Here is a 26,409-nt window from a genome sequence, read left to right on the forward strand (position 1 = left end):
TTGGTAGCCTCGAACTTAAACCCGCTGGACCATATATGTTTTTATACGGTTCTGGCTGGGTTTATTCGCCATTTCTTTTTGTAAAAGTCTTTCTCGTGTTTTACTCTGCGCACCAAACCAGGTTTGGTTCCTTTGTTCGCCGTCCTTTCGCGGGCTTCTGCACAGAAGCCCTCATTAGGTGCCTGTATGTCTGAGGGGGACATGATGTGAGGGAGGGGTTTAGGACTCCCTGCACAGGGTCTCTTTGGAGACCCATGTCGCACTCTAATCTGATTGGCTGTGGTGACTGTCCCTGCGGGACAGCCACCCTGCTGTGTGATTGACAGCCAGGCTGTGTGAATGGGGGAAAACTGCATAAAAATCAGGTCTGTGGGGCTGGAAAGGCCGAGTCGCCACTGGATCGAGAGAACCGTAGAGAAGCTGACAGAAGAGGACCGCTACCACGACTGAACCTCCCGGTGAAGCCTTGCTGCAGATCTGAAACTCCAACTTCGACGACAGGAGAGATCTGCAAGGAATCTTCTCCCCTTGAGCTGGTGGGTACAACCAGTTTACAAAACTGCGCGTCAGGCCTTCCTTCTCTGGTCGAATTTGCTGTACAGAGCTACAGTGAACCGAATAGCCAGGAGGAACGGACCCTGCTTGCGTTTTAAGGAGCGCACCTTTTTATTCATCGCTTTGTTCTGCTGCTGGTTTCTTCTCTGGGCAGTGCAGGACCCTTCAGTCTTCCTCCTCCTTGTCAGTCCCACAGTCGCTTCAGGAACCGTGAGCCTGCAGGACCTGCCAGGAACGTCTGCCTCAGCTACAGCATTCTTCTGCTTTAAAGGTACTGTGCTAACCCGGTTGTTCGTTTCATCCAGACGCGGTGAAAGTGTGTGAAATACTTTGCCAATCCGAGGGCTTGTCCTTCATTTTTTAAAGTAACTTTTCGTCCGACCAACTTTGTTCTGAACTCTTGGCAAAGACTTAACTGCATACTACCCTGAACTGTGTGATCCTCTCCAAGGACTTTGGTCCATTGACTTTGGGCCAGTCCCCCTTTAATTTGATTTCCTCACTGTAGTTTCTTTTTCTAGACTGGCCTGCTTGCTTACTTGTTGGTGCTGCTCAATTTCTGTCTAACTTTGTCTTTCCCTCCCTCTTTATTTCTGGAGTGCCATTTTGCTCACACTTCATTTTGAGCCTAACTTGTCCAGAACCTATTGGGTGTGGTGTAGTGTATTAGTAATGTGATTTTCCACTGCTTAATAATAGTGAAATGTTTAATAACTGATGCGTAAATAAATGTATATTCTTTTATTCAGAAACCTTGAGTCAGTGTTTGTTTGAATCATAGTAATTGCTGTCCTTTGTGTAACTATTGATACTGCTCACTTACTCTTGAGATAGGTCTGGCTGCTCAGCCATCGCTGCCACTTTACTGTGTAAAACAGGCTTGTACCAAAGGTGAATTTGTACTGTCACTTGTAGTCCTAATTGTGTGTCGTGTTCCCAAAGGGTACTGCATATAATTCTGCCTAACAGGGAGAATTCTCAGTTCTAGAATCGAATTAGCAAATTTCTATCAGCTCCAGAGATGGCAGCATAGAGGCTGTGCTCCTGTGCCCTGCTTAAGATTACATCCTCTAAAACTATGACGGACTCTGGCTCAACAGAAGCCTCTCAACCAGCTAAAAGACAAAAAGGAGAAGATGAATCTGAGAAAAGGGGTGACAAACTTTTGGATCTTCTCACTAAGGTGACTCTGGAAGTAGCAGAGCTCAAGACCAAGATGATTAATGCTGAAGAGAGATACATAGAACTCACTACTAAAGTTGCAGCTATGGAGGACCACCTGACCACTGCAGATGAAGAAAACATGACATTATATGACCAGTTAAGGAATTTGGAAGCACAAAATGAAAAACTGTTGCTTAAGCTATCTGAGCAAGAAAATGTTTCTAGAAGAAACAGAGTGGCAGGCTTTCCTGAAAATGTAGAGCGAGGAAACCCGATGGCATTTTTGGAGAAGGCTTTGATATCAATGTTGAAATTGGACCCTGGCACCCCTCTGGAGATGGAGCGAGTGCACAGGTCTCTGGGCCAGAAAGCGGCATTGGGTCAGAGACCAAGACACTTCATAGTAAACTTTTTAAGATTTCCCACTAAAGAAATGATTCTTAAATAATCACGTGAGTTGGGTGATTTAGCATGGCGTGGGAATAAGATCATGATTTTTGGGGACCTGAGCCGGGATGTACTGGGGAAAAAGGAAAGCCTTTATAACAGCTTAGGAAAAAGCAAGGAATAAGAAACTGCAATATTATATGGTATGTCTGGTTATACTTAGGGTGGTGATTTAGGGACAAGTTTACTCCTTCTCTGATAATAAAAGTGCTGAGGCTTTTTTTATCAGACCTTTGTTTTGCCTATGGAGACTGTTCCTGCATCTAGATCGCAAAAGAATATACCCCCAAGGAAGAAAAGAAGGTTGATTTATAGGAAACCCCACCCCCCTCCCCCTTTTTTTTTTTGTTGCTTTTCATGTTTTAAAAAAAAACCTGGTTTGCAGTTTTATTTTGTTTTAATGTTCAGTATATAAGCATTTATTTATTGACATTGAAAGAGCCGTTTGATAAACGGTTGCATAGAATTCTGGGGAGATTGAAAGATGCTACTACGTTGAAGGAAATAAAGAAAACAACGTGGATGCCGTGAGTCACGTGACAATTACGTGATGCGCAATGTACACAAACCGCTCCTGCTACTGTTGAAGCTACGGGTGTGGCGTAGAGTGAACTTGCCTCTGAGGGAAATCGAGGCGTAGATCGGTGGATGGAGGGGATCAATGGATTACAAAGTACAGATGCGCAGTGCATAATAAGCCAGTCGAAAGTGGAAGTAGTGATTATTTCTGCCTGAGCGGCCTGTTGACATATTCACCCTGGGGCTCACATTTGACTTGCTTTAGCTGGATCCGGTATACGGCCGGACTTGATTGGAGAGGTTAAACGGTGCAGGGCTGGTAACCATGGACTGAGAATAATGTGTGGGGCACTGGCGGGATGTGCTGCGATCTCTATGCCCCAAACTTGAGGAACAGGAAAATATGAAATGGTGGTACGTCTTATGTTTTCTCTCGGGGAGCTTGCCACGCCTGTATACATTCTGAGGAGGGGGGGGGGGTGTTTACCTTACCTACCATATATATGACTCTTAAGTGCCTGATTTGGGAGCTGTGTGGGGCAACCAGTTGGTGATGGTATGAGGGACACGATAGGAGTTTCAGAATTCCTCAACGACACAGCTCGGGCTCCGAAGGGCTTGTAATGCAGATTTAACTACGCAGTAGATCTACAGAATATGGGCTGGTGCGAGTGACTTTACATGAATACACCAGATTACAACCAGCTGCGTCTCCGGTATGAGTTCCAATGCTGAAAGTAGTGTCCCCCTAGGGTTAAGGTCTCAAAATCCAATTCGATCCCCTCCTAAGTTTGTTTCCTTGGTGGATGAAGACTAAAAACAGTGTTTGTTCCAACTTTGAGGACCCTTCGTCCCCAGGGATCAGCGGATGGTACTTCCTCCTCTTGTACTATGGATACAGGCCTGTCCCATACTGCAGCTGAGGTAACTGAATAACGGTCAGAATGTACAGAACACTGCACAAAAGGAGCTGGGCTACTGAAGTGACCCTTCAGCCAAGCATCAGCCAGCACCCTGAAGGATAGCAACACAGGGCGGGACTAAGCTGCTGGTCCCTGGGGCCACCGGGAAGCTAGGACCTCCAGGGACTAAGGCCAAGAAAGGGAAAATAAAGTACAGATCAACCAGGAAAAAACTCAATACAGGTCTCCCTCCAAATTGAGGGGCACAAGTAAACACAGCCCCAACCCCACCCCCAGGCCTATCTGGATCCCGGAGGTGCAGGAGGCACAGCGAGGACTGACCGGGGACCCTGCTGAGAGAAGAACAAACAGGTCCGCCCAGACATCAAAAGAGGGGCGCGGGCCCTTTTAAGTGAGGCACATCCCAAGAGAGCACTAACCGGTCTGCCCAAGGCTCTAAGCCCCCCAGGGAGAACAGGGCAGCCTCTAGACAAGAGTTAACACGGCTGCCCGAGATTTAACTAATGAGGACCCCGGGGTAAGCGACCAGAACACGACCTTATAGAGGGGCCCCCTACTCCTCAACGGGAAGCAACCCATCATGCACCACTCGACCGCAAATAACTCGGTACAAATATCGCCCGTCCGCAGCGATCTCCGGCAATGTCGAGGAACAGATTGAAGGATACGCCGGCCACCCTGAAAAGCACAAAAAAAGGGAATGGAAGGCCCTTTCACAAAGGTCTGGGCAAAAGAACCTGAGCTATCAGAAGATCAAGCAACGGGAGCCTGGACTAATGAACATGCCACAGCCCCTTGTCAAGAGGATCAAGATAGACCAGTCTCTCACGCCACTCTTAAACAATTCATGGGTGAGTTGGTGGACAAGATTACGGCGGCGGGACAGAAGCAGATGGATGCGTTGCAGGAAGACCTGGCAGAAGACATAAGGGAAATAAAAAGGGAGAGTCGACACTAATGAGCGGGCCATACAAGAGCTGACAGAGGATGCAAGGAAAGCCGACACCCTTCTGAAAACACTGGCCGTGGCTACCCAAAATCTGCAGCTGCAGGTCGAGGACTTAGAAAATAATAATAATAATAATTTAGCATTTATATAGCGCTACGAACCCTCAGGTATCTCAGCACTGCTTATTACCCACCGTGTGTGTCTGGTGTTCATTTATCGACCTTGCAACGATGAAAGGCTGAGTTTGGCCCTGAAGGGATTCGAAGCTGCGTCAGCAGGCTCTGCACAGATGTCAAAGCGAGCGCTCTACTCGCTTTGACATCTGTGCAGAGCCTGAACATACGAGTGAAATGCCTCCCGGAGGACATACCAGACCAAGATCTAACACAAACACTCGAGTCCATATTTGCGGGCCTCCTGGATTCAGACTCAGTCTGATCTGCAGTAAGACAGAGAATCCACAGGGTGGGTCCACATAGATCAGAACCTGGATCAAGGCAGAGGGATGTCTTGGTGGCCTTCCACAACTATGTGATAAAAGAAAGAGTTCTGGAAAGGGCCAGTAAGGCTGAGCGCATCACTTACAATGGCCACAAAATATTCTTGTACCAAGAGCTGGCGCAAATAACACTCATCAAAAGGAGGCAAATGGGCCCCGTATTGACTTATCTGAGATCTCAACAAATACGATATAGGTGGTCCCACCCGTTCGCTCTGGCCTTTACCTGCAAGGGCATGCAACACAAGATTTCAACATGCGACCAAGGGTTGGCACTTCTGAGCCTGGAAGATCAGCTGACAAAGGCTCCCACCGGCATGAACTCCCATCCCAACACGCGCAAACCGTGGGAATGGACCAAGCGATTGAGGAAGGGGGATCTAGGCCCCACAACCCGGAAAGACCAAAAGAAAGTGGTGGCTGAACTCCAGGACAGCCTGTTGGGAATCCCCAACAGATCCTGAGGCTGGGAGGAGCATTCAAGACCTTACACTGAGCCCGGGGAGGGCGCTCTCCACCACAGATAAGTTTAATGCTTCAGGTTAACAGTAAAAAGACGAACAGTGGAAGCAGGGAGGGGGGGGGAATAGGCTCTTGGAATGGGAATGAGATCCTGCGTGGGGCTGGTCTGGGTTCGTTTTTGAGCTCGGCTCTCGTCACCACAGCACAAGGGGTGGGGGGCCACGAGCCCGCCGAACTCACCCAGAGGGGTACTGGGGCCAGGGGGGGTGGGCCACTGGGGGAGGGGAACAGGGGAGATCCAAGAGTCCTAATTCGGATGGAGAGCCATCAGGGTACACGGTACGACTCCCCAAAGAGGGGAGGGAAGGGGATTCAGGGCCCACGATGGCTCAAGGGCGAAACCACAGGCAACAAACATGGCTAGCATGGAACCACTGAAGTTATTTTCGTTAAACGTTAATGGGCTAAATTCACAGGTTAAAGGGAAGAAGGTAGAGGGGTTTCTGAGAAGGGAACAACCACACATAGCGACTTTACAAGAGACCCACATACTAACCAGAGATATGCATAGGATAAAGTTCTGGGGATACCCAGGAATTATCCAGGCCCCACAATCAAGCAAAAAAGGGGAATACTGATGGCCCTGAAAAATGGACCGGATCTGACAGTCACAGGAATGCAGACAGACGACCAGGGGAGGTATCTAGCAGTGGCCTTAGAGGGAAGGGGGGAGACTTACACAATAGCGACCCTTTACCCACCAAACCAGGCTCAGGAGCCATTCATTCAAAAATCCCTCACGCGATTGGGGAAATTTGCTAGGGCCCATATCCTTCTAACGGGAGACTTCAACATGGCCTGGGACCCTACTAAAGATAGGAGCGCGACTACGTGGGGTACTCAAGTGAGACCTTCAGGGGACCTTAAAAGAAAACCCACGACTTGGCCATAGTTGATGCGTGGCGGGAACTCCAAGGAAACACAGAGGGCTACACCTTTTACTAGCACGCACATAGGACACATTCACTTATCGACTACATATGAATTTCAAAACCCCTGGTAGGCAGAGCAACGGTCATTGCAATAGGGGCAATCACTCTGTTCGACCACGCTCCATTAACCCCATCTTTAAACAGACCACGAGGCCCCCTGGGCCTGTGCAGGTTGACATATCCGGTTTCGCTTTTTAAAGACCCGACGCTCGCCCGGGAGATGGAGGGAGAGGTGGTGGACTTCGCGAAACATAACTGGGACGACACGGCACCGCAAATATGGTGGGATGCCCTCAAAGCCACAATTAGAGGGAGAATCATAGTGATGAAGGCTAGAAGAGATAGAGAGCTGAGGCTGGAGGAGCAACAACTAGAGGGCAAACCTAAAGCCATAATGGCCCAGTTGAGCTCCAAACAGACAGCAGCTATTAAAAGAGAATACAGGGCAGTAAGAGGGCAGTTGAATCTCATCCAGACGAGGGCAGCGGAGCGCAACCATCTCCGCCAAAGATACTGCATCAAAGCCAATAAATTCGACCGCTTATTGGCAAGAATGCTGAGGAAAGAGGTAAGCGACAAAACCATCCTGAAAATCAAGGGGGAGGGAGGCCGAATGAGCACCAACAACATAGACATAGAAAGGGAATTTCTTTAATTCTACACTACACTATACAGGTCCAATAATCCGGCTCTTTCTGATCAGGGGGCCTATCTAGATAAAATCGACCTCCAAAAGATCTCGACGGAGGATAGTGATCTCTTGGAAGGGAAGATAACACTTGACGAGGTCAGAGGGGTAATAAACAACCTACCTGCTAACAAATCCCCGGGCTCAGGCGGTTTTGTAGCAGAATTCTACAAATTACACAAAGAAACCCTAATTCCCTACCTCACAAAACTATTCAACCATATCGGAACTACCAAGGCCCTTTCCAAAACAATGGAGGCGCAAAGGTGATACTAATACATAAGAAGGGCAAAGACCCCAACGAATGTGGGTCCTACCGACCCATAGCCTTAATAAACGTTGATGCCAAAATATGTACCAAAATTCTAGCTTCACGGCTCGACACGATTCTTCCCTAAGTAATACAGCCAGACCAGTCTGGATTTATCAGAGGCGGACAATGTAAGAAGAATAGCCCATCTAGTCGGAAAGGCTCAGAAAAAAAACATACCGGCCCTCCTGCTAGCTATCGACGCGGAGAAGGTCTTTGATCGGGTGGAGTGGGGCTTTCTCTTTTTTTTTTTTAATTGATTGATATTTTATTTTTATCACGCTTGTACACAAGTGTTTCAGAGCGCGGCAAGGGAGAGGAACAGGGGAAAACAAAACAGCGATCTTACTAGGCCCAGTGACATTGAGAACGCGCAAGTGCGAGGGGTAGGGGAAAAGAGCATGGAAGGGGGGAGAAGTGGAAAGTGCGAAGCAGAGGAGAAACAGATAAATAACAATAAATAAATAATAAAGGCAACAAACAGTGGTAGTGCAGCCAGCAATTTGCAAGTGCTAGGTTTAAGGCAGCAGACAGGCTAGGTCTGATAAGTGCAGGAAGAAAAAGGGGGGGCTGTATGGGTACAGATACAGACCCCAGTGCAAGGGGTGGCCCGGAGGCAGTGCGGGAGGGTGGCATGGTGAGCAGGTATCTGGGCCCGAAGGATAGAGGGTGGCCAGGTGCACAGTGCCAAGAGAACAGAACAGTAGGGGAGAGGGGGAGCGAAGTCAGAAGAAAAGAGGAAGGTCTTCAGGTGCTTCCAGGGCCGGAGATGGTTCTTAAATTTTAGGGCGGCAGGGAGGCTCCAGCCGAAGACGGATCTGGCCCCAGCTCGTTTCTTTGAAAAACGACTGACCCTGAGGGAGTTGGAGGTAGAGGAGCGAAGAGCTTGAGAGGAGAGATATTTTGGACCCAGGCCCCAGAAAGCCTTGTGGACAATGCAGAGGGTTTCGAATGTAATCCTTGCATCCACTGGGAGCCAATGGAGAGATTTCAGAACTGGAGAGATACGATCCGAGGGCTTGAGGCCAAGGACAAGTCTTGCAGTCCTGTTCTGGATTAGTTGCAGAGGGCGGAGAGTAGAGGCAGGTAGATTTCGAAAGAGGCTATTACAATAGTCCAAGCTAGAGATAACCAGAGCTTGAGATACCATGAGCTTCTCGGGGAAGGTGAGGAAAGGCAGCGTACCTCTGAGGAGGTGTAGTCAGAAATTTGACTTTTTAGAGACCTCAAAGATGTGGGTGGAGAAGGAAAGGGTGGAGACAAAGATGACCCCGAGGTTCTTGGCCTCGCAGGTGGGGGTAGGAGGAGGGCCAAGGGAGGCCGGCCACAGAGTGAGGGGAAAGGATGGTGAAGGAGTGCCGATGAGGAGGATCTCTGTCTTGCTGGCATTCAGACAAAATCATTGGCGGCACACCAATCTTGAATGGCAGTTAGGCAATCGGAGATGAGAGAGGGGGAGAGGAGGTGGCAGAGGGCAGCCTGAAAATGAGGTGTCAGCGTAGCACTGGAAATTTGAGCAGAAAGTGGCAGTGCAGTGAGCGAGAGTTGCCAGGGATTGGTTGAAAAGCCAGGGCGAGAGATTAGACCCCTGGGGAACACCACAGCTAGAGAGGAAGATAGATGAAAGGAAGGACCCAAGTTGGACCTGGGAGGGTCGATCTGAGAGGAAAGACCAACAGCCTGATCAGTGATACCCAGGTTTTCACAGAGACGTTTGAGCAGGATGGTATGTTTGACAGTGTCGAAGGCAGAAGAGAGATAGAGGAGGATGAGGACAGAGGGAATGTTAGAGTCCAGGTTGGAGAGCAGATCTTCACGGATGCTCAGGAAAGCAGTTTCCTGGCTTCTGGCAGCTCTGAAGCCAGACTGGTGGTCATGGAGACAGCCTACAGAATTGGAATGAAGGTTAAGCTGAGAGCCAACTTTTCCAGGAGTTTGCCGAGAAAGGGAGTAATGGAAATTGGGCGATAGTTAGCTGGACAAGAAGGATCAGCTGTGGGTTTCTTGAGAAGAGGATACACAAAGGAGTGCTTCAGAGGGGAGGGGAAGGATCCCGAGGCAAAGGAGTGGTTGCAAACCATGGCTAAAATGGGCTTCGGACCTAACTACATCGACCGGGTCAAGGCCAACTACCAAAACCTGCTCCTTCGACTAGCAATTAATGGACAAATTTCATGCCTGATTCCGGTAGGAAGGGGCACAAATATGCACTAGACCTGGAATCATTCCTGGCAGCAATAAGGGCTGCCGAAGATGTCAAAGGAATACCATTTGGGGGTCACGTCCACAAAGTAGCTGCCTTTGCCGATGAGATGCTGCTGTCAGGGACCCGTCCTGCGACCTCTCTGCAGGCAGTGGGCAGGGAACTTGACCGTTTCGGTCAGATGGCAGGTCTAAAAATTAACACGCACAAATCTGAAGTTCTCACCCTGTCAGAGTGCAGAGCAAGATCTCAGAAGGGCTTATAAATATAGATGGGTCGATAAATCCATAAAGTACTTAGGGATACAATTGACTAAATCGGTAGGCGAACTGTACAGGGAAAACAACCTGCCCCTCTTAGAGAAGCTCAAAACCAAAATGATCGACTAGGGTCCCCTATCGATAACATGGCTGGGACACATTAACGCCCTAAAGATGGTGATCTTACCACAGCTGCTATACTACTTTATGGCCCTCCCCATAACCATCCCAGCATTCTTTTTTTAGAGCCATCCAGAAAATAACGAACCGATTTGTCTGGAATCAGAAGCACCCGAGAGTAGCGGCAAAGCTGATGAGAACTCGGGCATCCCGTGGGGGCTTGGGAGAGCCGGATTTTAGGGCATACTACTTAGCGGCACAAATCTGAATCATCAGGGATTAGCAAAGGAACGACAGAGGGAAGGTTTGGAGGCTGATGGATAAGGTGGTTGTGGGAGGGAACTTGGAGGGGATGCTGTGGAACCCGAGGTCTGACAGAACCAACCAAATGTACTGTAGCGAAATAACCTCGACAATAGGAGACGCGTGGGGACCATGCAGTAAAAAGAGCGCAAATCACCACCTATCCCTCCCTGTATACTCCCCTCTTTGACAATCCGCAATTCACCCCAGGACGCAAACATCTGCTTTTGACCCCTGGCAGCAAGGGGGATGCCGTAACATACGAGATGTGTTTGACCGAGAAAAGGTCAAACTAGCCCCTCCGAACAGAACATACATGAAGAAATGGGAAGAGGCCACTGGGGTGCGCTATAGGGGAATCAGAGTGGGAAAAGCTGTAGGAACAGATCCCCAAGCTAACCAGATCGATTCAAATGAGAGAGATGTGGCTGAAACTGATGCTCCAGTGGCATCTAACCCTGATCAGGCTAAACAAAATGTACACTAACAAATTGCGGCTCTGCTGGAGGGCGTGCAGAGGAGTGGGCACCTGGGCTCACATCTGGTGGCAATGCCCAAAAACTGATCAGTACTGGAAACAAATACAGAGGGCAGTTACCAAAGTCCTGGGGATCACATGGGGGGGGGGGGGGGTGGAGGATGGAGGCCTAGAAATGGTAGGACTAAATGGGGTCCTGGAAACCATCACAACTAAGCCAGGCCGAAAGTTATACATTATGATGATGATGTCGGCAGCACTGGTTCTGGCACGTAAATGGAAATCAAAGAACCTCCACTAGAACACGAATGGATAGCTAAAATCTGGTCGTTAGTAGCCATTGAATGGCTCACTTACTCAATCCAAGGAGAACACTTGAGGTTCATTCCAGACTGGACCAACCTTCTGAATTATCTAAAAGGTGGAGCTCGCCGGGCCTGGTGCCCTAAAGTCATGGAACTTCTGGGAATCATTGAGTTGTAAGAAGAGACTGATCTGCAAGGGGCTTGCACAGTGGGAGTAGCACGCACAGTGGGAGTAGCACATCGGCCCTCCCAAGGGAGAAGGTCAACAAAAACATTACAGCAGTAGCATCCTGTCTCGATGCCACAGAACCAAACAAGGACCGCTCTTGGATCAGGGGGGTGCGACCGTGGGGGGGGGGGGACGACTTTGTGTCAATGTTACCTGTTTAAAAATGTATTTGGAAAAAAATTGGGAATGGGGAGGGTGAGGTAATGTTTAATAGGAAAGGCATTTGTGAGTGCTTCAGAGAATTCTATGCGTCACTTTACTCAGAAGAGCTGGTTACTGAAGAAAGGGAATTGGCTACATTTTTTGCTAAAATAGAAATCCCAAGTTTGTCGGAGGAGGGGAGAGAGGCGCTAGATGCTCCGATTACTGTGTTTCAGGTGGGTGAGGAAATCAATAAACTTAATTTGGGCAAATCTCCGGGTATAGATGGGTTGCCGGTTGAATTTTTTAGAATTATGCAAGCTATTTAATCAGTTTTTTCAGGAGGGGTCCTTTGCCCGTCCGTGCGAGAAGCGGTAATCACTCTCATACCAAAGCCTGGAAAGGATAGTACTAAATTTGGCAATTATAGGCCTATATCGCTACTTAATGTTGACGTAAAGATTTTCACAAAGATGTTGGCTAATAGACTACTCAAATATATAGGAGATCGGATTGACTATTCACAGGTCTGTTTCATGGGAGATAGATATGGTTATGATAACATTCTGACTTTGTTGGATATAATGGGACTTTCTGATTCTAAAGCAGAGGAGATACTTCTCATATTTTTGGATGCCGAGAAGGCCTTTGACTGTGTTAATTGGTCATTTTTAAATTATACCTTAATTCAAATGGGGTTTGGTCCTCAATTCTTGAACGCTATTTGTGCCTTAAAATATGGAATTTCCGGTAAATTGTGGGTTAATGATATGCTATCGCAAGCATTCCAGCTGTCTAGAAGTACCAGACAAGGTTGTCCGCTTTCACCCTTTTTATTTAATTTAGCTTTGGAGCCGTTATTAGCTTTCATAAGACCGGAATCAGGTCTTCGGGGTTGGGGTGTGAGCGAGAAGTTAAAATCCTGGCATATGCATATGATTTAAATATTGTATGGTCCAATCCGGAGGAGGGCGGAAATCTTTTGAAACATATGTTAGAAGAGGTAGGTTCACTGTCTGAATATACAGTCAATTGGGGGAAAACAGGTATTTTTCCTCTTAAAGTGAATCCTGCGAGTAGGGGTTTATTAGATTGGAATTGTCAATGGGCAAACACAGATGTAAAATATTGAGAGATTTATCTGGTGAGGAATACAAAGATAATGATGGGTTTTAATATAGATAAATTAGCTGAGATTTTGTGAAGGGATATAAGTGGCATTGTTTAGTACCGAGTCTTTGGGCCAAAGTGAATGCTGTAAAAATGATGCTTCTTCCAAAAGTACTTATTATATACAATCACTTCCTATACGATTTACCAAAAAAGGGCTTTATTATTTTATGGAGAGAAAGGGATTAGAACCGTTTTGGCTTACGATAGAAAGGGAGAAACTTAGCCCCTTCTCTTTAGAAAGTTTATATTCTTTTGGAAGATTGCCTAATCCAAGGAGAACATTGGAATCTGTGGCTGTGACAAGAACTGCACTGGTGGAATGGATCCTAGGATGTAGACAAGACTTGTTTATGTACGAAGAGGCATCTATTTGGCTCAACCCAGAGCTGCAAATTGACAAATTGTTAAATTGGAGAAGCTGGGTTAATAGGGGCATCTTAAAAATTAAAGATGTATGGCAGGGTTAGAGAATGGTTCCTTTTGTTGAGCTAATGGAGAGTTATAGCCTGGGCAAAAGGGAATGGGGAAGATATTGCTCCTTAAAGCAATTGGAGATTGAAAGACAACAAATGTTAAATGCTCCATTAACCTGAAGACCCAACATATGTGATTGGTTTGCCACCCCCTCCTCGTAGGGTATCAACTTATATTAAGCTAATGCCAGATGACGGATGCATAGGGGTGGCGTGGGAGAAGCTACGTCTAGCATGGAAATCAGATATGGGAAGAGATGTTCTGTTGAAAGCGCGGGTTGATGCATGGTGGGTAACAGTGAAGGCCAAGATGGATTTGAAGTTGCGCCGATGAGTTTTAGGTCGTATATAATGGACACCGGAGAAGATGTGTGCATTGGGTCTGTTGGATAATGATCGTTGTTGGGGCTGTCTAGATATAGAGGGATAATTAGCGCATATGTTATAGGATTGTAAGAGGGTGGTAGAATTTTGGAAAGAAATCATAGATAGAATTGAAGTTGTGGTGAATATTCCTTTTCCACGGACTGCTGAGGCTGCTCTTTTTCTTTCAAGTGAGGGTAGATGTAAGAATGCATGTAGTTGGTCGTTCTGAATTGACTGAACTTTGTTGGTGGCAACTAACCAAATTCTAAAGGTGTGGAAGACTAGGAAAAAGCCACAGTTCGAGAATTGGTTGATAGATATGCAGGTACTTTCTCAATTTGAAAAATCTCAATCAACCAGATCAAGTCGAGAGGGTGAATATTTGGAACGATGGCGAGCCTTTAATGACTTATATGGGTAGTGGTGGGATAGTGTAGTTAATATTTACTGATTGCTGGGGAATAGATGTTGAGGAATGGGGTTATGTTATGTTAAATGTTAGTTATCTTGTGTTCAGTCTAGTTTATGTTGTGTCTTTTTATTAAAGTCTTAGGGGTGGGTAGAGAACACATGTATGAGTTTAGTTTTGTATGTTTTTGATTGGATGAATATGCTTGGAATTTGTTTTTTCTTTTCATGGTTATTGTAATGTATTGATATGTTTATGTGATAATTCTAAATAAAGAGAAAAAATAAAGAAAATACATTTGCTAATTTCTCTCTACCTTAAAGACCCCCAGCACTTTTTCTGGACTCTAGGAATTTTTAATTTTTAACCTGGAACGAGTGAGACCTTTTTCCCACTCTCATGTAATTTTCTGTGATTTAACATGGTTTCTTTTTGGTTTTGGAGTCTGACAAACTCCATAGGCATCATCTTTGCATTGTGACACACATCACCTTCAGTGCAGTGGCACAGGGAGGTCTCTTAGATTTCCCAAAGCTTTAAATACCTTCTCTTGGATAAACTACTGTTTCCAAGAGCAGTAAAGTGAAATTGACTTTACTTATAATTTGTAACTTTCTAGACCCAGCACACATTATCTTACCATAGGGTGCTGGCGGGGTTACTTAACCCCTTTGTATAGTTTCTCATGTAACCATTTTATGTTACCCTTTCTACAATTAATGGCTGGTGGCAGTGGTTTACATTTTACTATCATTGTGTGTTTTTACCGCGGGCTGCGTTCACAGCTGCAGTAACGCACCCAGGGGTGCCCATTTTGTCAAAATGGCCCCAGTCTTTTTTCCGCCATTTCTTGCTGGAAAAGGTGCTTCTTGAGATTTACTCTGTGCGCCAAACCAGGTTTAGCCCCTTTGTTCGTTTTGTCTGAGGTGGGATTCACAAGTGAAGCCTGCCTCTGGCTCCAGTATGTCTGGCAGGAGCAGGAAGTGAGGGATGTGCCCGAAACTCCAGGTGCTTAATACTCTTGGTTACAGGTATGCACCCAAAGGTTATTGGCCAGGTGGCTGTCTGGCAAGGACAGCTACCCTGCTGTGTGATTGACAGGTAGTCTGGAAAGGATTGGAGAAACCTGCATAAAAGGTGAGGATTTTTGGCTCGGAAGGCAGCGACCACTGGACAAAGGAATCCGAAGAAGAACTTGGAAGAGCCGCCTGCTGCAACTCCTGGACCGTTGGTTTGTCCGGTGAAGCCCTGCTGCTGTGCTGAAGCACCGAATTCGCCTCGACTAGAGAAGCCCTGCAAGGACGACTTCTCCCTTTTGAGTTGGTGGGACCAATCAACTCCAAAGTGAACACGTTTGGACATCCTGTCGGAGCTGGCTGTACTTCCGCTGCTGGAACCAAAGTGCCAGGGAGAGGAACACCAAACGGAATGCATCACTTAAGTGGGACCCAGTAAGTAGGACTGACAATGCCTGAGCCACTTCAACAGAGTGCTGGACCCCAGGTGCAAGGAATGTCCGGAGTGATATCCGAGAGTCCGCGGTTGTGCTATTTGCTGAGATGCGAGGAGCTGAAACAACGAAGTGCTGCTGAATAGAAGTTTGTCCATTTCTGTCGCCGACCATCCCGTTGTGTTGCAGGAGTCCCCAGAAGTCCTCCCTCTTGTCCCCACGACTGAGGCACAGGAACAAAAGGAGCTGCAGAGCCACACAGTAACAGAAGCCAGCTGGAACCATTTCTTCTAACCAAAGGTACTGTACAGTCTAAGAGAACTCGCCTCTTGTTGTTGTAACATTACTTGATCTTAGTTGAGACCTGTCTTGGTTGCTTCTGTGGAGTTGCTTTCATCTTCTGCCGTCACAAGCCTCCCAGCAGCTTGTGACCCTACATTGTTTCTACTTTTTCTACAAAGATTTCTAAAACATTGTGCAAGACTTTTACTTACCTGCGAGAAGTGCTTCAGCTCACCTAGACCTTTGCTCATTGGCTGGCCTGGCTCACTGAATGACTCTTCCCTCCTCTGCTTGTGCCTTACCTTCCCTCCAGGAAAGGGTTTCTTTACTTTGCATTGGGGGGGGGGTGCAAAAGTACTTCCCTTTTTCAGAATATTTGTGTGATCTCTTGTTTTATTCTGTTATCTCTTTACTTTAACACTCATCTCAGTATTGCTCTAAATGTAAAAGTGATAAATTAATGTCCACAGTGTCCTAGCTATTTAAATCGCCTGAGGGTGTAGGAAGTGTCTGTGTGCCATCCCAAATGGGTATTTGCTGATTTAGAGAAACTAACAGTGTGTATTTTGGATTGTATTTGTGTGTTACCATTATATTGCCCTGTCTGAAGAAGGCTTATTCAAACTGACTGTTAAGGTTTCTTGATTAAACAATTATTAATTTGAGTGTAAGTGTTTATTTGGATACTTGTCACTGTGAATCTCTGTGTAACCGCCCTACTGCTCACATTGAGCCCTCTAGAGATAAGCCTGGCTGCTCAGCCGCCCTACCAACCTGTGTAGTACAGACTTATACCAAAGGTTGGGTTCCTATTGCCAGCAGGTCAAGGTTGCTGTAGTGCACCCAAAGGGTACTGCTCCAAATCTTGCCTAACAGTTGGTAGCAGTGCACAGTATAAATCAATATAACATAAGCCTTCACTGGCTCCCACAAATTACCTTCAAGTCTTGCTGCCTCATCTATAAGGTAGTCGGCCTTAAGTCACTGTTAGGGAGAATTCTCAGAAATGTGCTAATTCTCTCCACCTTAGAGACCCCCAGCAATTTGCTGATTTTTGAGGACTTGATTTTTTTTTTTACCTGGAGAGAAAGAGACCCTTTTTCCCACTCTCTCATGTATTTTAATGTGATTTCTGAGCTTTGTGTTTCTTTTAGTTATGGCGCCTGACAAACTCCATAGGCGTCATCTTTTTCATTGTCACAAAGCACCTCCAGTGCAGTGGCACAGGGAAGTCTTTTAAATTTCCCAAAGGTTTAAATACTTTCTCTGGGATGAACTACTGTTTCCCAAAGATTTAAATACTTTCTCTGGGATGAACTACTGTTTCCCAGAGCAGTGAAGTGAAATTGACTTTACTGACGTTTGTAACTTTCTTGACCCAGCACACACTATCTTACAATAGGGTGCTGGAGGGGTTACCTAGCATCCCCTTTATCTAGCTTCTCATGTAACATTTTCATTTTACCCTTTTCTCACAGATTTATTCTGCACGTCAAACCAGGTCTGGTCCCATTGTTCACTTTGCCTTTGGCGGGTTTCACGAGTTAAGCCCGCCTCTGGCTCCAGGGTGTCTGGGGTAGGCAGGAAGTGAGGGCAATGGCCGAAACTCCCTGTGCTTGGTCTCCTAGGAGACCCAAATGCACTCTGTAGTGATTGGCCGGCTGACTGTCCAGTAAGGACAGCCACCCTGCTGGGTGCCTGACGGCTTGGCCCGAATGAATGGGAGAGAACTGAATAAAAGGGCTTGGAAGGCAGAGTCGACCACTGGGCGAAGGAACCGAAGAACTTGAAGAGGGCACATGCTGCAACTCCTGGAGCGTTGGTTTGCCCGGTGAAGCCCTGCTGCTGTGCTGAAACTCCAAATTCGTATCGACAGAGAAGCCCCTGCAAGGACGACTTCTCCCCTTAAGTTGGTGGGACCAATCTACTCCAAAGTAAGCCACCTGGACATCCTTCTCAGAGCTGGTTGAATTTCCACAGAGTTGCTGCTGGAAACCGTATAGCCAGGGAGAGGAACACCAGATTGTGTGCGTTGCTTTTAAACTGGCCTAGAGCTTCAGGAAGATCCTCTGGACTCCCAGGAAGTAGGACTGACCGAGCCTAAACCCCCTCAACAGAGTGCTGGACCCCAGAAGCAAGGAAAGTCCATCTCGATAGCCAGGAACCGCGGTGTTGCTATTTGCGGTAGATGCCAGTATCTGAAACACTAAACAGCCACTGATTTGAAGATTGCCGGTTGCGAGCAATGACCATCCCATTGCAGTGCAGGAGTCTCCAGAAGTCCTCTCACTTTTCCCCACAACTGATGCCAAGGAACAGTGTGTTCTGCAGAACTGCACAGGAACAGAAGTCATCTGCTGCACTTTTTATTAAATTCAAAGTCTGAGAGAACTCACCTCTTGCTCTAGACTTTCTTGTATCTTCTACCCGTCACAAGTCTAACGGCTTGTGGCCCTACATTTGATTCTTCTTCTCTTCAAAGAATTGTAAAACATTGTGCAAAAACTTTTCTACTTACCTACCAGATGTGCCCCATCCTATATAAGTCCTTTGCTCATTGACTTTGGCCTAGCCTGTTATACTGAATTACTCTGCTGTGGGGATCCAAAAGTATGTGCCTGCTTAAGAATATTTGTGGTCTCTTGTTGTTCTAATAACCTTTTCCTTTTACCAACTTATAACAGTATTCTTAATGCAAAAAGTAAGATATCAATGTCCCCAGCACCCTAGCTGTTGAAGTCACCTGAGGGTGTAGGTTGTGTCTGTGGGCCAATCCAAAAGGGTCTTTACTGATTTAGAAACTAAGAGTGTATAGTATTGAAGTGTATTTGTGTGTTACTATTAAATTGCCCCCTTATGAAGAAGGCTTACTCTAACTGACTGATAAATTAATAATTGTTTATCCAAGAAACCTTGAGTGCAAGTGTTTACTTGAATACTTGTCACTGTGAATCTCTGTGTAACTCCCCTACAGCTCACATTGACCCCACTTGAGATAAGCCTGGCTGCTCAACATGCTACCAAAACTGTGTAGTACAAGCTTATACCAAAGGTTGGGTTTCCTATACCTGTAGTCAGAGTTGTTTGTAGTGTTCCCAGAGGGTACTTCATACAAACGTTGCCTAACACTCACCCAGCTATCACGCAGAGAAACGAAGCATCTCCAGCAGACGATGCACTACCAGAAGCCAAGACACGTGCAGACTCGAAATTCGCTGCTGCAAACAGGAAAGGACTAGAAAACAAGCCTTCTCTGCCTATGCCGCAAGACTATGGAACACCTCCATGTCCGCATCACACCTGCCCCCACGCTCCTACAATTCAGAAAAGAACTCAAGACCCACCTCTTCAAGAAGTCTCTCCTCCTCAACACAAAGGCCATCACGTCGCCCCCTCACGCCACCTGATTTGCTAGACACACTCTGCACCTCTCCTCCCCATCACCCTTTCCAGCTGTACCCCTCCTCTGCGTCCCTCTGCATCCTACCCCTCGCTGTACATCTGTTCTGTTGTGTCCTCTGAAAAGCGCTCCATTATGCATCTGTACTGTTGTATACCTCTGTAAAGTGCTCTGTTGCTTCTCAAAGCTAGGTCCCAGCTCAATAAATACCATAATAATAAAAATAATCCATCTAGTTAGATGACCATTTAACTACTCTTCTTGAATTATGAAACCTGTCAATTCTGTCAAATGTAGGCTTCAGTGAGCCACTGTGTCTACCTTAATCAAAACTTTGTTGTAAAAACAATCAAAAATATTATTTTGATTTTATATTTTGTAAGATTCTTTTCAAGAATTGATAGTTGTTTGTATTTGTATTTTGTTTATTTGTATAGCGCGCCCAGCCCGCAGGCATCTGGGCGCATTAGTCAGCGGTTACATAGGTACAATGATAAATGTCACAAATTACAAAAAGTATTTACATATAGAGAAAAATACACAGTAATATACAGCATTTACATAAACTACAGGGGTACATTTCTTCTACATTAAAGAGAAGCATTCGATTGGGGTTGGATATTTACTGAGTTGCCGGCAAGTCGTGAGGTAGACGGGTGTCTCGGGTTCTTGAGCAAGGAGCCAGGTTTTGGCATTCCTTCTGAATGGATGGTAGGCTTGTTCAGTTCTGAGTGGTAAAGGAAGAGTGTTCCATAATTTGGCTGCAAGGACAGGGAAGCTATTCCCTCCTGCCTTTTGTAGCGTGAAGCCAAGTACTTTAAGGCAGTGTGCTTGCGCCGATCTCAGCGGGCGGTCAGAGGTGTTGTGTGTGAAGCTTTTGGTTAGGTAGCTGGTTGCTAGGATAGCAAGACATTTGTATGTAAGTGAAAGGGTTTTGTAGGCGATCCTTTGCTTAACCGAGAGCCAATTCAAGTTGCGTCTTACCTCGAAAATATGCTGAGATCTGGGAATATTCAATGCTGCACTGATGGCATTATTTTGCAGAACTTGCATCTTTCTCAGTTTCTGTTGACTGGTTCCCAAGTAGAGAGCGTTAAAATAGTCTAGCTTGGAGAGTACTAGACTTCTGGCTATGGAAATGCATTTGGTTGTGGAGAGAAATCGTCTGCAGGCTGTGATTAACTTGCATGTGTATGCTGTAGAGGAGGCCGAAGCGTTAACCTGTCTTGATAGGTTTAGGGATGTGTGTATGTAGATGCCAAGAGTTTTCACGTCTTTGGACACCTTGATGGAATTGCCATCAATATTAAAAGTTTTGAATTGTTTGTCTAATTTGTTAAGTTTAAGCTTGGAGCCTAAGAGAAGAAGCTCGGTCTTCTCGTCATTAAGACATAGACCATGTTTGGCCATCCAGACATGAATTATTCTGTAGATGTTGTTAAGTACTTTGGTGTCTGTGTCATAGTCTCCAGTGACATGGATGAGTATCTGGGTTTAATCTGCGTAATTGGTGTAGGTGACACCCAGTTTTTCCAAGTCATTGAACGGATGCAGGAGCTTTGGGGGACACCTCACGTGACCGGTGCAGGGTTGGCCGAGGCTGCTGGCGATAAAACGTATTGATCCATTGTCTAAAAATGACTGTATACATGTGGTGGCTTTGTTGGAGAAGAGTGCTACTGATGTTTGGTGCGAGCAGATGATTTTATGGTCCACTAGGTTGAACGCCGCCGACCGATCTAGTAGGATGAGGGCAAGTTTACCTTTGTCTTTTACTCCTCGATTTGAGTCTTTAATTCACTTAGGGCCATCTCAGTACTGTGCCTAGGCCTGATTTCCTTTGGCCCAGGAGATTTAGTTTCTAAATGCTCTTGGATCTGCAGATAAGCTGCTCTGTCAATGATTTTGAGGAGAAATGGGGTTGTGGTGATGCGTCTATAGTTTGTGGGGATACTAGGGTCAAGAGTTGGCTTCTTGAGTAGCGGGAGGACCCATGCTTCAGTCTTTAATGTTGTTGGGAACTATGCCTGTTTGAAATGAGTTGTTTAGTGTGGTGATGAAGGGCGCCAATTCTTTGGCTGCCTCCTTGATGATAGGTGCAGGGCAGATGTCTCCCTGGCATTTTGAAGGTTTTAGCTTGGATATTATGTCCTCTACCTTTTTGGTGGTGAGAGGAGAGAAATGGAAAGGTTTCAGTGTTTTGGTGAGTGGCGTAAAGGTTTTGGTGGCGGTGTACAGGATTAAGAGTTTTTTGGTCTCTATTTTATTTTAGAGCATGGTTATTTTGTTCAGTAGTGCTGACTTTGTTAGAGCACCAGGTGGTGTCTTTGATGCAGGTAACTGGCAGAGGTGCTAGGGCTTCCAGCTCTGAGTTCATCAAAGAGTTCTTTCATATTGGATTTGGCTTGTGTGATACAGGTATTCATCCCTTCTAATAACATGGAAGACCAAACTCAATGCAATTATGGTTGATGCAAATATAGGTGAAGAAGAGCTCATTATGCGTCCCCAACATGCCAAAAAGAATCTAGCCGCGTGGGATTGGATTTTAACATACAATAACAGGCTAGCCCTCAAATCCACCCTGCCCTCTTCTAAAAGTTTGGTAAAACTGCATCACCAACCAAAATACCTTACGAACTGTCCATCACGCCATCACAGGAAGCAGTTCTTGAGATTTCGTCTGAATGCCTTAAACACAAATTAAATGCTATGGTTATGTAAAAACAAAGAAACCGCAATCAACACTTGTCGGTTCTGCAAATCATTGGAAGTCGAGTCCCCAGAACATCTAGTAACTGCGTGTCCAATGTTGACTGACCAACACGAACTGCATCTGAATGAATTTAAACCTCAAATGTATGACCCTGATGAATGGTGGGGATCATGTTGCAGCAGGCCAAAACATCAAGCTTTCCTGCAGCCTGATTAATTTTCTCGATCCAATTTGGCAACATGCCTCAACTTGAGCTACAAATTTTTTCCGAAGGAAATTGACGATTTGGTTTCTTTTGAGCTTATCGAACTTGGTCTGTTTTTTGGGAATTGGGAGGTGGATTGGATTTAATTTAATGTAACAAAAGTTTGATTTTGTATATTGAACTGAAGTTTTACAATAAAATAAAAAATAAAAAGTTACAGGTATTGTAGGTTTCTTTTTTCGATTGGAGGATTGCTTCTTTGTAGTTAAGGGAGGTTGTTAGGAAGTTCTCTTTGTTGTGGGCTGTTGGATGACTTTTCCAGAGTGCTTCTGCACTTCTTTTAGATTTACGCATTGATCTGAGGTGTGGGGTGAATCATGAGTTTAGAAGTGCACAGGGTTTGGCCTTGCGCAGTTTGAGTGGGGCGATGGGTGTTAATGGCGTTTAATACGGTTTGGTTAAACAGGTCCACTAGGACCGTAGGGTCAGAGTATTTGGTATTGGTGGCATTGATGATCGGTTGAAGTAGCGGGAGTATCTTTTCCACTGTTATGTTTTGAGTATTCCTAGTTTGAGTGGAGGGGGCAAATTTGTGAGTATTATTCGGATTGCCTTCATCCTTTATCGTGAATGAGATCAGGTAGTGGTCTGTCCACGCACAAGGAGAATTGGACAGCATGTTGATGTTACAATTGAGGTCAACTAGCCAGTCTAGTGTCCTGCCTTTGTTGTGAGTGGGTTCTGAGGTTCGGTGTGTGAAGCCTAGTTCAGCCATTGAGCTGGCTAGGGTTAGAGTCTTTGTGTCATTTGGATCTTGGTGTTTGAGATAGAGGTCCCTGAGTAAGATTATTTGTGAGACAGGCTTAGTGTTGCTTGAGAGGAGAAGAGTGATATCTTCTTCAAATGTGTATGTGGGGCCAGGTGGTCTATATACAAGGTGGATAGTGGTGGTTTGAGATGCTGAAATAGGTAGTTTTACAGACAATTATTCGGCTGAGGGGAGTGTTTGGTTAGATATAGGCCTAAGGCCTAGTGCCGCTTTTGAGATAAAGGCTATGCCTCTGCCTTTGGCGTGGTTAGTCTCTGACGAGTCTAATGATGGAGTAATTGTCTGGGATGGTGAGAGAGCGGGTCCAGCGGCAGCATGGTTCCACGTCTCGGTGGGGTTATAGTGCCGGCAATGTCCAGGTCGTGGGCTGGTAGACATCTAGCATTGATCAGTGCGCCCTTAATGAGGGTTGTGGTTTTGGAGTTGTTAGGGCTGTTGATGGTTGTAGTGGGAATGTGGGGCTTGGTCAAAGTTTGGATTTTAGGAAGAGGCTGAGAGGAAAGCGTGAGTCTACAGCATAATCTTTCATTTTCAGTGAACAGGGCTGGTTAGGTGTGGGTTTCTTAGTTGTTGGATCCATAGGTCTGGTGAGTTGAGGTAAGGATTGGTGGGGCACTCTGGTATGTTAGGAAGTTTGGATGCTTCTAGAAGGCAATGGGGCTGGAATGGGGTTGGCGGAATGTCAACTTCAGCAGGTAGCCTCTTTGGTATGGTTGGCAGATTGTTGGGTGTGCTAAGCATGGCGCTCTAGTTGAGAGAAGGCATCAGGTGGTGCCTGGAATCTCTGGTGGTCATGGTGGGGTGGATCAGTGAGCTTAGCGCTAAGTGAAGGTACGTGATACTAATCTGGAGCATAAGCATGGTTTGGTCTTAGTTTAAGATCTACGTATTATGGCAGATTGGCTCAGGAACAGGTGAGCTGCAGCAAGCACGGGTAAAAGGTGACAATCAGCAGTTATCAGTTGTACAAGATTGTGTTCAGCAATGAGAAGCGCTTTGTATATGCAATGAGACCAGTGATGTAAATGGTCTCGATTTATTTGTGAGCATTACTCGAATCACAGACTATTTCACATTAAAAATACAATAATTCACTTCAGTATTTAACATAACAAATACATGTTATTAAGAACATAGAATTGGTAAATTTGAATATTCTTTGCAGGTTTTTTCCTGCAGGAGTGCCTCTGGGTATGCCTTTGATTTTGATGAGCTTCGTACTTCATGGTTTCGCACATGCATATAAATAATATTGTCCTAGATGTTTAATATTGATAGTTTTGTACCATTACCACATGCAAAAATCTATTTTTAAAAAGTATTACTTTTGGATAACTAGTTATTTATCTGTCTGGTTACCTTTTATTGTACGTAAATTGTCATTTTAAATTTAATGAACAGGTCTTTATCATGGATAAACATTAATGACTTGGATGTTTTAAATGTAGGTGCTGTAATATGCAGTTTATTTCTTTGTTAAATTTAGGCACATTATGCTTTACAAGCAAGACGGTCCAGAAGTGTCTCAAAGAAGCGGAAGCGTGAGGAATCTGAACCACCCTCATCTGTAACTCGCAGCCGTAGCAACTCTACTGCTCGCCGTGATGTTTCTGGTCTTCGTGATGCAAAGGTCTGTATTACTTTTATGTTAAGTTACTCTGTATCAATTTCCGTTTTGGCCCTCATATATAATACTTTTTTTTTTTCACCTAGATGGTAAAGAAGGCAAAACTAATTATGAAGAAATCACAAAAGAAAATGAACCGCATGGGCAAGAAAGGAGAAGCAGATCGGCACGTATTTGATCTAAAACCGAAACATTTGCTAGCTGGGAAAAGGAAATCTGGAAAGACTGATAGAAGATAAACAAAAAACTATTTTAAAGAAAACACTACTCCCAAAAATACTTTGAGTTGTGGTAAAAATTAAAAAAAGTCAAACTGCAGTCCTACTTGTAAATGTTAATATATATTATAAGTGGCTCCTTGAGACTTTTAAGTCCTGCTAGCAGTATTCTACATGCTCTGCCTTACCACAGGAGGACTTGCTCTGATCTACAGCTCCAAGTTTCTGGACAATTTCTATTTAATGTTTTGAGTGTTCAGAATAAATCAAAGTCCCCTTTGTTGAAGCTTTTATATTTCTATTGCAAATGGCAAATACTGGATGTGGGGAGATGTCTGTGTCAATGTGTCTGACCCACACAGTTTTATTATATAGTTTTCGTAATAGAATCCGCCTCAGGTGAGTCTTCTATCTAACTGCAATGGAATCTTTAATGCGCCATCAAATGCTTAAACCGTAGCATTCCAATGGCATGGTAACCTGAAAAGTGAAAATGCTGTTGAACCTCACAGGTGACCATTTTTATTCCAGAAGAGAATATTACTATACATGTGTCTTTCTTTACAAGCTAATTGGAATTCGGTTTGCCTGAGCCGTTCATATGTTTTTCTTTCTATTCTCCATTCAGATCATTGTTAAAAGAACAATGTTTTGAGGAAACACATTCTATTGCACTCTTCTTGTAATTGTGTTTTGGAAATGTTGAACATCAATAAATGCTTTATGACAATGTTTTCAGGTCTGTTGAAAGTGGCAGTTTGTTAATCTGTTTTAAATTCACATGATGTGCACTGTCATCCATCTAGTGGTTGGACATGAGTATTGCTCTTTGTTTTCTAAATGTAGTGTCAACCAAGGCAGATCAGTAACAAGATCCACCTATGACTGTTGAAGATTTTCCACAAGTCTTCGGATGGAGGCTTAGGATCTGCAGGTTATGTGCCATATGTTTCCCTTGCGTTATTCCGGACTCACAGTGGTAGCTGGTAGTGTGGTCAAAATTCACTCTTAGGAGGGCGTTAGACTTTTCACTTTTATTACCATTTTTCATCACTGAAAGCTGCACCACGATCGCACAGGCACTAATTCTATCCAAATTGGATTACTGCAATGCACTTTACTTAGGGCACATCCGACGTCCCCCGGTCAGCAGGTGAGTCCTCAGGAGCCCCTGGGCCCTCTAAAACATTTGGGCCGCCCACCCACAGGCCCTGTGTGCTGCTTTGCAGCTGGCCCAACTCTCATGGTCCTCCCCGCCCCTCAGCCCGCCTCCCAGCCCTCCCACACCCGTGATTGGCTGCCTGACTCCAGGCTTGATATTATGCCTGCTAAACCAGGGGATTTCGCCATCTACATCCGGCGTCCCCCGGCGTCCCCCGGTCAACAGGTGAGTCCTCTGGAGCCCCCTGGGCCCTCGAAAACACTTGGCCCGCCCATCCACAGGCCCATGTGCTGCTTCACAGCCGGACCAACTCTCGTGGTCCTCCCCGCCCCTCAGCCCACCTCCCGCACCCGTGATTGGCTGACTCCCGGGACTTAAAGGTTCCTCCCAGGGCAGCCCTCTGCCCGGCAGCCCCTCGGCTAAGGACCCCAAGGCAGAGGGCGGCTCCAACAAAGGCGGCTCCGGGAGGTGTCAGCAGGTGTCCGCAGAGGAAGCCAAGGAAGCCAGCAGCCAATAGACACCAACAAAACCGTGAGTGTGGCATGGGTGGGG

The 26,409-nt window shown here is 45.7% G+C and overlaps 1 protein-coding gene across 1 annotated transcript in view; it reads left to right on the top strand.

Annotated features, from left to right (window-relative positions):
* The window catches only part of GTPBP4 (GTP binding protein 4), a 377,564-nt gene extending 352,135 nt beyond the window's left edge, over nt 1-25,429 (top strand). The window contains exons 16-17 of the mRNA XM_069648006.1: nt 24,337-24,480; nt 24,564-25,429. Of these exons, the coding sequence (XP_069504107.1) occupies nt 24,337-24,480; nt 24,564-24,716 (297 nt within the window). The 3' untranslated portion in view covers nt 24,717-25,429. The remainder of the gene's footprint in view (nt 1-24,336; nt 24,481-24,563) is intronic.
* Nucleotides 25,430-26,409: the final 980 nt, after the last annotated feature.

The sequence above is a fragment of the Ambystoma mexicanum genome, chromosome 2q (assembly GCF_040938575.1).
Source record: "Ambystoma mexicanum isolate Mex_15411 chromosome 2q, UKY_AmexF1_1, whole genome shotgun sequence".
NCBI lineage: Eukaryota > Metazoa > Chordata > Amphibia > Caudata > Ambystomatidae > Ambystoma > Ambystoma mexicanum.